Below are 14,096 nucleotides of genomic sequence, written 5' to 3'. Positions count from 1 at the left end.
AGATACGACATTTAAACCCCCTTACAAAATAATAAAAAGACATAAAAGTATAATTATACACACAAAAATAAATGATGAAAACAAAAGTGGGCGATCCTACGCATTGGCCCGCGGATACTAAGAAAAGATCCACCATCTCGCTCATCGTTAGATGGACACGCTAATGACCGCTCGATTTCCCACGTAGGGAGGCACCCCCTTTGTAATGATCATTCTATTGGAGAAGGCCTTCCGCAACAGAATGATTGTTGCAATAACCTTGAACATTTATTTTTCTTTTAAAAAATCTTTGCAACAAAGGTAATGTTGTAGAAAATATCACCAACAAAGGATGTGTTACAGAAAATGTCATTGACCATTTTCTACTATAATTTTTGCAATAAAACTCGTGTTATGGAAAGCCTTTTGGAACATGGGACTTGTTGCATAGAGCATTCTAATAGTAGTTGTGTGCAGCTCGCTAGAGAAGCTCTTCGATGTGTTTGCCGGCACCAATCGCCGGTGGCTACAGTCAAAGCAGCACGAGGAGTCGAAAACTCGGCGGGAGAGCATCGTAACAACGTGTTGATCTCTAGAGAAGGTCGTCAGTGTGCTAGTCAACGGCTAGCACCGATGGCGGTAGTCGGAGCATCGTGGGGAGACAACAACTCGACGGGAGCTCAGGGTAGTCGGAGCAGCGCAGGGAGGCAGAAGACTCGACGATTGCTGAGGAGGAGTACGAGGAGCAACTCCTCTTAAGGATCCAAATCCTGCAATAGAGGCATTGTTGCAACAACAAGCGAGTTGCAGAAACTTGTGGCGCTGGTCATGAGGCACGTGGCATGCAAAGAAGGGGCGGACGCGAGCCTACGATCCGCCATGTGACTTATAATGTTTTCCAAAATAAAACCATAGACAAACCAGAAAAAATAGAACAAAAGAAAAAAAATAACACTGTTGTGGGCCGGGCGGGCTAGGGAATAAGACCCAACATACCGCATGAGAGCAAATTTGGTAAACTGGGTCGTGCCTCGCAGAACGGCCCTTTAGCATGCGTGCCGACCTGTGACGGGTTGTCCCGACACGTAATTAATAGGACCGTGCCTCGGTCTGGAGGCTCAGTACGCGTTTCGGCCTGACACGGGACATTTTTATAGGCTAATAGACAACTCAATAGGCTAAATATTAGGTGGGCTGACGGCTAAACGTGTCGATGAGCCGATGTGTTTAATGGCATTTCCTATTTGGCGCCGCAAGCACCGATTAACGTGCTCTTCGTTAACTCGCGCGTGCAGAAATGGGTCGACCCATCTAGACAACAAGTGACTTTTTTTTTTGCAAATTCTATGAACTTTTTTGAATATTGATGAACTTTTTTAAAATTTTGACGTACGTTTTTTAAAATTGATGAACTTGTCTCTGAAAATCAATGATCCTTTTCTAAAATATTAAAATTTATGGACTTTTTTGTGAATTGATGAACATCTGTTTGAAAATGGATGAATTTGTTTAAAAATTGATGAACTTTTTAAAGATTTATGAACTTTATTTCAGTTCAATGAACTTTTTAAGAAAATACATGAACTTTTTTGCATTTCTATGATCTTTTTTCAAGCTTCATGAACTTTTTCCGAATTGTATGAACTTTTTTACAAATTGATTATTTTTTTCCAAAATTGATGAAGCTTTTGTAAAGTTACTAGCAAAAGGGCCCGTGCGTTGCAACGGGAGAAAAAAATACAACACACTTTTAATTTATAGAAAAATGGTTTATAATTTAAGAATTTGTAGTTACGACACAAACAAAGATGATCTTACTCTACACAAGTGTAGTTCAAGATTCCACAGATCTTTTATTTTAACACGCTTGCATGTAGATTTAATATGTACAAAGAAACGGACAAGTGACCTTCAGTTTCATCTCCAATCCAGATTAGTATCAGTATAAAAGAAAGACGAATGATGAATTATTTATTAAGATTGCACCCCAGATAGTGTTTTTATTAAATGTTTACAGGTAAAATAACATCATATTCAAATTCTATATATTTATCTAATCAAATTCCATATATAAAATGTTAAATTTGAAGTTACGGTTTAGAAGATGTGAGTATGATAAAATATATTTAATATGTATTACGGGATTAATGTTAGAAACATCAGAGTTTTTTTCATAAAATAGATTAAGAATACCTATTTCCTTTATTAGTAGGTATAGATGAACTTTTATTCGAATGAATGAAACTTTTTATTAAATCTGTAAACTTTTTTATCTCATATTTTTTTTGTAAGAAATAAAAAATCTGGACGGTTTTTCCTACTACATCAACAGAAAAAAAATAGAATAAAAAAACCCGACAGCTCGGGTGCTTGTTAATGGACCGGTCCATGCCAGCGACACTGCAGGCGCTGGATTGTTAATGGGCGGCTGCAGCGCTGGCTAGGAGCTCCCGTGTTTAATAGTAACTAGGACATATGCCCGTGCGTTGTAACCGAAAAAAAAATATTTTTCGTTGCGAAGTTAATATCAATTGTTATGAACCATGTTCGCCATGTTAAGGATAAGTTCGATGATGAAAAAAATGATGATTAATTGACAGTATCGATTTTTGGGCTATGAGACTATTCTCAATGGGTGATGCCTCTTGAAAGGAACATATCATGGTGCACGATGGTGACATCCGAGGACAAACATGCACGGTTCCTACGGAAGAAACAAATTATTTAGCCCTTCAACATTTGATTAGTAATTCATTTAGCCCTCTGTTCAAATCTTGCATACACAAAACTTGTAAAATGATATTAAACACCGTGTTTTTTTCATTTAAGATGTCATTTTATACCTTATTTACAAGCTAGCTCAGAAACATGATTTATAGTATACTCACATGAGTATATGATATGTCCAAATTATAAATAATAAGTTTAATTGTTATAGAAGCACGTGGTATATACGAAAATCACAAGCGACTTTATTGTATTATTTTGTCCAATAAACGATCATTGACAGACACAGTAGTTCACAGAAAACTAATTTTGTTACCACCATAGTTCTGGGGCATAAGTTAACTGCCGAACTTGTGAGCAGGCACTGGCTAAGAATGTAATTGATCTTATCCTACATGACTAAAAACTGTCATGGTGGTCGTTAGGCATTTCCACATAAAATGGTTCAGCAAAAGCGCTTCCTCAAAAATGGCAGAGAGATTGTAACTCTTTCACTTCATAGAACTACCATGTCTTATCCTTGACACATTCCTTGAAAGTGGCAACATATCTGATTACATTGCACCAGAGTTCAGAAGTGTTGGCGATTCACAGCTTCAGATATAATTCCCTAGAAAATATAAGCACGCAGTGCACTCAAAGAAACTGAAGCAAACTAACTGGTCAAGTAAAACTAACTGGAACTCATCTAGAACTTCTTGTTCAAGTAAAACTAACTACAACTCATCTGTATCGGCAAATATAACACTTACACGATTAAAACCTCAACACTTTTTTTCTTGCTTTCTCTTTAACATTAGCTGCAAAGAGATTAATTAACAACCAGTTCTCAAAAATTCTCCACTCTCTGAACGAACTTCATCAGTTATAAGAAAAGGAGTTATACCATTGGCAAGGACCTTTCCCTATCACCACGCATCATCAGCAATTGCTTTGCGCTGTCCTGCTGTTCTCGTTGGTCCATTGCGCTACAGGTTGATTTTCGTTGCTTCGCCACGTTTTGTTTTCAGATAAGAAAGCACCTCCTTCCTTACCCGTCTATTGTCGTACCAGACTCATTATCCTAGCAGTGTGTTTACTGGTACTCCAACGCTTCATCGGCAACCAAAAGCCTCTCCTTCCTTATTCTCTCCAAACCTTTGTTTATTTATTTATTTATTCCCATCTATTTCCGTGCTAGGCTGATTTCAAGCAGTTTTTTACTCTGTCTCTCTAGGGTTCTCCTGCTCAAGAGACCAAAGCCTCCTTCCAACAACTGTTTTATATATAAATTTTATCTCTTACTTAGCACGGAACATATGGGCTTAATAATTTAGGCCGGGAACATCTCTTAATTCTGATTAGGAAACGATTATACACTCTATTAACATTAATAGAAGAAATGTAAGAAGATGGTATATGCTAAACTATCAAAGTACAAAATATTCAGATTCTAGACTTAATACAGCGGGGTAAAAGGATTAGCTATACAATGAAGATAATCTAAAATTTAGCTGTGTGTTATGAAGAAACAACAGATAACACACAACATCCAAATTTCCCCATTGAGAAACGTCATCTGATTTCACTAGCTCACACTACAATCAACAAATATTAGATTAGGTAAGCTGGAAAATAGCCTCATGTAAACATCAAAGTAAGCTGGAATCCAAATCGCTGAAGCCTGATGTAAACAGTTAGCTTGCATCAAAGTGACCTTGTTGTCTAGCATTTAACTCTCGGATGCGAGGTGTCAAATTTCAACAACGAAACTTTAGTTTAATATGCGATCCAAATATTCGAAAGCAACAATTAAGCACCAACACTGTAAGAGTGTAGTCGATTAAAAAAATAAGCTTACAATGATTATGCTACCATTTTCCAGTATATAGTTATGCACTACCAAATCTATAATGTCCAGTCTCGGCCAACCTAGCTCATTACAAGCCCTTATTGTTGGCGTCGAGTTGATCTTAACCTTGTAATAAGAGGGTTGTGCTTTTTTTAACCAGCACGCTGAGAAACAAAAGGATTTGCTCACCATGCACATTGTGAGTAGGGTAGCTGCTGACAATGCCATGTCCTTCATTGATTACATCGGACAGACTGGTAACCAAGATCGATTTATCAAATCCCATTCCATCAGGCTAATCAGTAAGTTGGAGCTTGCTTTTCTTCCTGCCGCTCGATACTATTGTTTGGCTGCTTGAGTTGAGACACATATATTAAAGAATAGAGCAACGCCGCAGAGTAAATTCAGAAAATTCAGAACGCACCATCTTTTGCTTGTATATAACTTGCAAGGAATTCTATCAATTGATGCCAAAATTCAGAATCAGCATGTCCACAACAACATTGCACACACATCAAAAGAAGCGTTCAGTTTCTCTGAGTAAGTACAGTTTCCACATGGTAAAGCCTTGCATTACCAACATGGATTTCGGACAAGTGATATAAAGCCATGCATCAAATAGATAAACCACCACCAAACCCATTAAAAGTTGGAAGAGAGCATCAACTCTACGCATGGAAAAATATTTGACTGAAACTTTTAACTCTATGCATGCATCAACTCGAGTTGGTCCATCAGATTAGCATCATAATTTTATAGTTCAGAGATGCACTTGTAACCATGGCAGTATACTGAACCAAAAAGAAATCTACTTGACTTGGTCCATCGGATTAGAATCAGAATTAGAGGATTCAAACATAGATTCAGAGGTAGGGGTCGAATGTTTAAGCAAAACTCCAAATTTTCCCCAATCCGGCCAGAACCGTCACCCTAGAAATTTCCCCAAAATTTGCAAATCTAAATCCCTGAAAATCCGAAGCCCAAAATGTTGAAATTCAAGAAAACAGGGGCTGTGACTTAAGTTGTTGACGCCGGCCGCCGTGCGTGCTCACCATGGCCACCGCAGTGCGTGCTCGCCACGGCAAGAACGACGTCGTCCTCCGGGACGACGGCCGGAATGAAGCATGCCGCCGCTCCCCGATCTAATGGATGATCGCGCGGGCAGAGACCCGCGCCTTCCACGCCGCCTTCGCTGTTAAAAGGTTGCGCCGGCAGTGGCCGGTGCTGGCCTTCTCAACGTCGCCGTCTTGGGCCATATGTGCGTCGCCGGCCCGTCTCCGGCCCGTCGCCTCCGCGCGCCGTCGCCGAGCAGTCGCCGGCCCATCGCCTCCTCGCCCGTCACCGGCCCGTCGCCATCCAAATCGAGATGTGTTGGACACGGACTGGGATGGAGGAGGCCGTCCGTGTCGCCTCGCCATTTGCTTGGCTGCTGCGGCGGGACGCTGACGGCAAGAGGCGCAACGACGCCTTCTATTCCTTTGTTCCTGCGGCGTGGACGCCGACGGCAAGGGGCGGCGCGGCGGATCGCCAGAGAGAGGATCCCGCGGTGGAGGACGAGGTGGATAAGGTGAGCTGGGGGTGTTTTTCTTTTTAATAAAACTGAAACGTTTTACTACTTCACTTAAATCTGGACGGCGGGTTGAATACCCAAAAGCGGAGGGTTTTTTGTGCAAAACTGCCGACGACTGACGACCAGAAGCTGTATTTGCTTTATTATTAGGGAGAGAGGAGAGATAGTACTGTCGTGTCTAAAAAGGCAGCAGGCGTGCCGGTATAGTTAGAGCATCTCTAGTAGAGCCATCAAACCCTCAAACCCTCAAAAATAACCGCTTTTTACAGTTTTCATCGAAAAAAACGACGTAAACTAGAACCCTTAAACCCTTAAACCCGTAAAAAAAATTAGAGGTCCAACCCTCGAACCCTTTCCCAGCCTGTAGAAGTGAGGGTTTGGGAGAGAAAATTGCCCCCAACCCGCACTCCACTTCCCACCTCGCGCGGGAGGCAGTTGGTTCCCCCCGCGCGCGAGGAAGTTGCCTCGGCCGCCGCCGCCTCGCCTCCCCCCGCGCTCCCTCCGCGCCCCGGCCGTCGCGTCCCCGCGCCCGCCCCGCCCGCCCCGGCCGCCGCGCCAGCCGCCCCGCCCCCGTGCCCGCCCCGGCCGCCGCGCCAGCCGCCCCGCCCCCGCGCCCGCCCCGGCCGCCGCCACGCCCGCTGCGCCCGCCCCCGCGCCCGCCCCGGCCGCCGCGCCAGCCGCCCCGCCCGCCTTGACCGCCGTCGCCATGGCCTTCAGCTCCGCCGCCGCCAAGGCCACCTCCGCCGCCTTCACCCACAAGGTCCCCTCCCCTTCTCTCTCCCTGCTGCAGAAGGAGCTCGTCGCGGCGGCGCCGCAGCAGCAGCAGCGCGCGAGCGCCAGCAGCCGGCGCGCGCGGTCCTGGCTGTATTCCGATTTTTGCATTAGGTGTAATATCCGATTAGCACTATTCGAACAGCAGTTATCAATCTCACGCTTTGCATATTTTTGCATACTGTATGCTTCTCACGTTATGTTTATTTTTAGTGTGATAAAATATTGGTTTTTGAACATATTGTATGCTTTGATATGTTTAATCTTATTTCAGGTGCCTCCAACCATCGGGTTTATTATGTTTTTCTAGTGAAAATTATGCAATGCCAAATGACAGTTTTAAGGGTTGGGGTTGGGGCAAAGACTAGAACCCTCAAATCCAACCCTTATGACGGACAACCCTTAAAAGTGTCGAAAATGAGCAATTCTCAATCCTTAAAACTGATTTTAGATTTAAGGGTTTGAGGGTTTTATTAAAGATGCTCTTAGCGTGACTAGTCGTGCCGTGGCAGACCCGTATAACCCAGTCCTGGAGGTGCCGTGCCGGGCTGACCCAGGTCAGGTTTGCACGAGACCGAGCGCGCCTGCCCGGCCATAATCCAAGGGCAGATGGACTAGGGCACGGTTGCACCAAGACGAAGTACCCTTCCCCCTTGGCTCCTGGGGTCGGCGTCGGCGGCCTCGTTCCATCTCCCTCCCTTGCCCCTTCTCTTGGCGAGCGACGGCTGGGTGATACTGCTACGGTTGCCGCGCGAGTGCGCCACCCTTGGCCTGCCAAGACTCCACACCAGGTCAGACATCTTAAACTCTGCTACTCCTTAGATCGGAAAGATAGTTTTTGTGGCGGCATAGGGCAGGGGACGTCGAGATCCCACTTCTCTTTTAGTGAAGACGGTGTTTCTTCTTGGTAAACCAAGCGCGGCAACATGTGTCAATTTACTTCATTGGAAAGCTGGCTACATCTGCTCTAGCGGATCGATTTCTCTCTCTCAACAGTATAGCTTGATTGGTTGCATACCGCGTTTGCCTACATATCCACTCAGAGAATCGCATGATTTCTAGGATTGCTATCTGAGACAAGTAGCACGACAAGCATAGCATAGCAGCACACTGTATTATTCATGTGCAATTTCAGATTATACCGAGTTCCATGCATGGTATCCCTTATGAATTTTACCGGGCTTTGTTTTGTTGTGCCATATTAACAACTATGCCCTTATATCTTCATTGGGCACCGTTGTTTGCATAGCCTTGGGTCTTCTACAATCTACACCCTCTCTCTCTTTCTTTCTCATTCTGTGCCTCGACATAAGACTGACACTAGTGTCTATCTGATTACTTGGTCTGTGATAGTTTTTCAATATTGCTTTATTATTGTTTATGACCCTGCATTTTGCCCTTTTCAAAAAGAAAATTTTCTGCTTCAGTCCTGGAGAAGATGCTGAAAATTAAGAGGGGTGGTGTTGATCTCACAAAAAGCTCGCATGGGAACAGAAAAGCTAAGAGGGCGGCGACTATCTCAGAAGAGCCTCTCATAAGATCAGGAGGCACAATCCAGATCTCAGGTCTGCCGGTTCATCTTCTTTTCAGCATGTGGTTTTCACTTCTTTATTTGAGCACTCACATTTCTGCCGTATGATTCTTCTTTAACCAGGTGACTTGCATAGGCACTTGAATCAGGATGTCTGGACTGAGCTCAGTGTTGAAGTTAAATCAAATATGTCGAAAAGTGTTGCCTCACTTGCTGTGTGCAGTGGTGATTACACACTTCTTTATTTCCAAGTAATCTATAGAAATGTTTTTCCAACAAACATCACCACTTACAAATGATTTATATTACAATCTTCTGTAGGGGACACACTGTTATTTGCATGCTCAGGCATAGCTATAGAGCGTGAAGGATATGTTACAAAGTTTGTGACCTCACCAAAATTGGCTCTAGTTTACAACACTGCAAGATCCAAAAAGAAGCATGACACAGTAAAGGTTCGTGCTGCCAATCATCCCTTAATAATATGTTTGCTTAAGATGATTGTGACCATTGTGTGCTATTTTCTTTTCCTATAATTGCAGATTGAGGTGCGCCATGTGGGCAGTGAAATTTACCAGGGTTTCTTAGACACCGATGATGTAGATGACCACTTTTCTGTTGTCAAGGTCAAGGCCTTCCTTGATGTTAATGTTGGACTTATTGAGCATGCTGAGGGGTTTCTGCCTTATGGTAAGGTGGTAGTTCTAGGGCGTGGCACCTCTGGTGAACTAATGGCAAAAAGTGTGATACTGGCTGGTGACGTAAGTTGTTCTGAATATAATGAAGATACTGTGTTGTCTGTGGCTAAAATAACGAAGGTACACTTGCACTACGATATGAGCATTTTAATCTGTTTCTGTTCTATGCGCTAAACTGTATCTTGGAGGCAATAAAAAAAGAAGCTTTTTTTTCCTATTTAGTTCTTGTTCAATATCACTTCATTTTGTTCAAATGTAACCTTTGTTGTCTGTCACCTGTTCTTTGTGTTAGGATTGGGAAGGTGGGCCACTTTTTTCTTTTGATGGAAACTTTGTCGGCATGAACCTTTTTCTGGTTAAGGACAGAGCTTTTTTTCTACCATGGGGTGTAATGCTCAAGCAGGTGTATAACTTTGAGATTCCCCTAGAGAACAGGTAAGGTTTTCCACCATCAGAAATATATTTCTGTCAATGGGCATGTAGCACAGTTGCCCTTGCAGTACTGGATTAGTCACATTTCTTGTTCCTCTGTTGAATTGAAAGGAAATGTGCACGCTAGAAGGAATTATGACGTTTCCCTATTCTGGTTATTCTTTGGCATTTACTCAAAGCTCTATGTTTTTGTGAAATATCGTCTTTAGTTTATCCTGTGGCATGCATATGACTCTACCATTTAGTTCTTTGGTACCATGTTGCGTTTCAATGCACATGTTTGATCCATTTTGCTGCTGGGTTAGAAGTCACATTGATTTTCTTGGGCAGGCTTGGAGAAGGACCCACACATGAGATGTTCAACCGCTATCAGGACGGTGAGCACACAGCCACTCTTTGAGACATCTAAACGTTGTGGTATTGTGCAAATTGTTGTACTCCCTCCATCCCAAATTAGTTGACTCAGATTTAGCTACGGATGTATCTAACACGTTTTAGTCTTGAGAAGCGAGCTATTATTTACTTCGTAGTCCCGCACTATCATGTCAAGGAGGTCGCCACACGCTCAGGCTCAAACCCTTGTGCTCGCAAAATGTTGGTACCTCCATGGAGTGACTTCAGCGAATTTCAGGGTCTGGCACTCCCCTGCTTTAAGATGAAGCTTGGAGGATGTCGTTTCCTGTAGTAGTTTTTTTTAGCATCTATTTGTATGGTCTTCATCAGAAGTGCAAGTTCAACTATTGCTTTTCTACTCAGTAACCGTCACAACTAGTTTGGCCTTTTTACATGTACTTTCATAGTGTTAGTGCTAATCAGTTAGCCTTTTCACACTCTGTTCTTCGGTACACTCTACCGTTCTAGCTTGTAACCTGAAATGTTGCTCAGTTTGTCATCATAATCTAATTAATTAATTTTATGTGCTGATCACTATGCACAGAATTTTATGTGAATTTACTTGTTGTATTTCGTACTGGTGTTACTATCACTTGACCTTCTCCTTTTTGCGCCAGTTTATAGAGTTGGTCTCAAGCATAGTGTGTTTGGGGATCTTGACAAGATGGGTTACCCCAAGCTACCAGTAACTATGCTGGACGGTGAGTCAGCGCTTCTAGATTTGCTGACTTTTTATGCATCATGCCTTTTTACAGCTCTGCTGTGCCACTAACACCTATGCCACCTTATATCTAACACCAGATGGCTTGGTTTTGGTGAATACTTTTGAAGACACCTTTGGCGACTTATGGGGTGAAGGTGTCTGGAGGGAACTTGGGAAAAATGCTTCTGACATAAATCGCATTGTTGTTGCACTTGCTTCCTTCAATGGTAATTTTACACCAATGTGCCATTTACTGGTATATGTTTGTATTTGTTCACTGCCTGTTGATAATCAAAATCATGGCAATGCAGGTAAAAAAATGGTTTCCGCATGCACCGGTTTTTTTATTCGATGGAACGGTTCAACAGTCATTCTGACATCAGCGAGCCTGGTTAGAGATATTGGTGATCAAAACAAGATTGTTGAAAACTCGAGGGTTTGCGCTCCTCACTCTATGATTGATTTCTGTTGATTGTTGAAAATTTCTGAAGTCTCATTGTATAATTTGCAGATTGAAGTATTGCTTCCAAACAAACATGTCCGAAAAGGGAACTTAGAGCATTACAGTCTACATTACAATGTCGCCCTAGTCAGTGTCAAGGATTGCCGTGTTGTCCGACCAGCAAAGATTCAGGTTGATTGTGTTGGTATTTCCCAAGTAGCAGCTGCAGGGCGTTGCTTCAGAACAGGCACGATAATGGCTACAAGTGGGCGTCTGGTTTCCTGGTCGGGCAGGCTTGATTGCAAGTTCATTTTACGCTCCACATGTAAAATCAGTAAGGTCGGTACCGCTGTTGCTGTTTGTTGCCTACTTTTTACATGGTAGAAGCTAGTCGTCGCATCAAATTTAGTTGATTACCATGATATCTGTTTGGATTAAAACTGAGAATATGTTTATGCCACCTTACCAGGCTGGGATTGGAGGACCCCTTTTTAATATGCGTGGAGAGGTTATTGGCATGAACTTCTACTCAGAGAAAATAGGCACCCCTTTCCTGCTATGGAATGAGATTGGCAACATCCTGGCGTATTTCAAGGAAAAGAGGTATTTCTAAAATTTCGTTTTGAGGGTATTGAAGTGTTTATCTGATATGTTGTTGAAACGAATATCTTGATTGAGAAGCTTGCTGAAGCGAGGTCAGCCAGGCATAGTATTGAGTGATATAAATAAATGTATTTGCTGGTGTTTTTGACAGTGATGCAGGTGAGGTTGCTAAGGACAGTGATTCCTCTTTCTGGAAAATGGATGGGGATGGCAGAGATCAGTTAAACAGGTAAGGCATCCCGAGGCACACTCCTATCAAATTAGTTACAATGAATAGTTTGGGATATAAAGTAGTACTCCCTCCGTTCCTAATTACTTCCCCCATTCCTAAAATATAAAGTGTATTAGTTTTTTAAAAAGTCAAACCTTATCTATGTTTGACCAACCTTATAGCAAAATATATGATGATTTACAATACTAAATATATAAATATAAACATATATTTCAGGATGAATCTAGTGATAATGGTTTGCTATAATGATTTGCTATTCTAGACCTTGATATTTGGAAACGGATATTTGTACCTTTTTCCGAATCGGATGTATAATTGTATATACTCCCTCTGTCTGGAATTACTTGTCGCCAAAAACTAAATACATTTATTTCTTTTCATTTTGGCGACAAGTAATTCCTGACGGAGGGAGTAGATGCGTTTTATTGTGTTTTGTTCACTCATTTCAGTTAGTACATAGTCCATCTTGAAACATCCAAATTGTGTTGTACTACTTCTGTACACTAATACAAGACATTTCTACAGTAATATAAGACGTTTTTGCAAAAAACGTCTTACATTAGTATATAGAGGGAGTAATTCGGAACGGAAGTGATATTTACATTGAACTGCTGCAGGTGGCCTGTGCCGATGCCATGTTGGCGCGATCCTGACGATCCATCTTGGACCTATCCTAATGATTGGGATAACAATGCACCCAGGGATGAGCCAGACATTGAAATCCCACCTGGGGAGGAGTTCAGATATGGATACATAAATGGAAAGAGATATGGTAACCTTGTACTCGAGTGCTGGGTTCCTGTGACCAAGAGGTGGTGATATCTCTCACTGTATTCAATGCAGCTGTTTGGGTTGGGGAACACTATAGAACGAAGTGACCTTTTTATGCGCCTGTGTTGTGCACTGTTTAGAAGCTGCTGCAACAATCTCTTGTTCTTGGTTGTCGTAATATTAGTCTGTTCTTAGTGAGTTCTTGGGTGTGTACCTACCTAACGGTCCATGTGTTGCCTAGGGCAACAAAATTTGTATAAAAGAAAAGACCTTTCAGGATGATGACCGTGGTTCAACACAAATATGTCCTTTCATATTTGGTCGTGTGCTCTAAGGACATGAACTACAGAAACATCACTATAAGGTGGGTTGATGCCCTTTGTATCTGCGAAGCCGTCGTTTTGCACAACTCTTACCAAAGAGTGCATCAGCAACCTGTCGGTCCCATGTTTCTTCCTCTCTTATTTTCCCACCTATTTCACTTTCCCTTCTTCATGTAACATCGGGAGATAAACAATGGCATTGCCGTTGATCTTCCTTTTTTCCTTTTTCTCGGGCTTTTTTCCTCTAGCATCCGCCTCTTGGGCAGGCCATACTAGTACACTGCGGAGGCTTGGGTTGGCAGAGGCATGCAGAGGCTTCTTCGGGGCTTTGTATAAACTCAAAACATGAAATTTAGCCTCTGCAGATCCTTGGGTTGGCCGAAGAAGCCTCTGCATGCCTTTGCCAACCCAAGGATGCCCGTGTTGTCAGACCTTAGATTTGAGTGTTTTTCAAGTATGGCGCAATGTCCGCGACGCCCTCCCACTCGATCCGCTACATCGCACTGCACAGCGGATCGTCTCGTTAAAAGGGGTTTTCCTCATAATGTGCTATGTTGTTATTGCGGTAGTTATTAAGAGACTGCCCACCATCATCTTTTCATGAGCTGTATGTAGTGTCCTTCCTATTAACAAGGTTGTTCGCTTCCGAGCTGGTTGCAGAATTAATGCGAGGTCGAGAGTTCGTGGTATGAGAAATTCCTTGAGGAATATCCGTCTCACTTTTCGTGGTGGACACACACAACTTTGGAAGAAAATCAACGCCGGCGAAGGCGTGAGCCAAGAACAGAGAGACGCAGGTTGTTTTTCCAGCACCCTTTGCTTTGGGTGCCTTCCGTTCTTTTGCTTTCCAGTTACACACATGCAGAGTAGCTTTTGTAGATATCCCACTTCACCTACGTGGGGTATGAGGGCATGACCATCGCTCCAGGTGGAACGTTGCCCCGCAGATACACATCGGACGAACAGCCCATGCGCCATGTGAAGGAAAAAAGCAAGAGAAAGCGGAAACCAGCCGCTCGCATCGCTCTCCAGGGGAGCGTCCCCTAGCACCGCCGCCGCCTCCCCACCCGCTCCTCCTCGCCCCCGCTGC

The 14,096-nt window shown here is 43.0% G+C and overlaps 1 protein-coding gene across 1 annotated transcript; it reads left to right on the top strand.

Annotated features, from left to right (window-relative positions):
- Positions 1-8,299: 8,299 nt before the first annotated feature.
- On the top strand, positions 8,300-12,999 carry LOC123398172. The gene is made up of 13 exons (XM_045092669.1): positions 8,300-8,443; positions 8,533-8,634; positions 8,731-8,864; positions 8,952-9,227; positions 9,400-9,542; positions 9,870-9,916; positions 10,550-10,633; positions 10,734-10,862; positions 10,947-11,071; positions 11,147-11,416; positions 11,547-11,680; positions 11,832-11,909; positions 12,530-12,999. The coding sequence occupies exons 1-13, from the start codon at positions 8,317-8,319 to the stop codon at positions 12,729-12,731; spliced, it is 1,851 nt and encodes a 616-aa protein (XP_044948604.1). The 5' UTR covers positions 8,300-8,316; the 3' UTR covers positions 12,732-12,999.
- The last annotated feature ends 1,097 nt before the right edge of the window (positions 13,000-14,096 follow it).

The sequence above is a fragment of the Hordeum vulgare genome, chromosome 5H, assembly GCF_904849725.1.
Source record: "Hordeum vulgare subsp. vulgare chromosome 5H, MorexV3_pseudomolecules_assembly, whole genome shotgun sequence".
Taxonomy (NCBI): Eukaryota; Viridiplantae; Streptophyta; class Magnoliopsida; order Poales; family Poaceae; genus Hordeum; species Hordeum vulgare.
The sequence above is the reverse complement of the archived record's forward strand: the minus strand, read 5'-3'. Positions and strand labels throughout refer to the sequence as shown.

Bases quoted from the DNA above. Each gene is read 5' to 3' on its own strand.
- LOC123398172 (XM_045092669.1), top strand. From the start codon at position 8,317: ATGCTGAAAATTAAGAGGGGTGGTGTTGATCTCACAAAAAGCTCGCAT. The intron at 8,865-8,951 runs GTTCGTGCTGCC...CTATAATTGCAG, and splicing joins AGAAGCATGACACAGTAAAG to ATTGAGGTGCGCCATGTGGG. The intron at 10,863-10,946 runs GTAATTTTACAC...ATGGCAATGCAG, and splicing joins TGCACTTGCTTCCTTCAATG to GTAAAAAAATGGTTTCCGCA.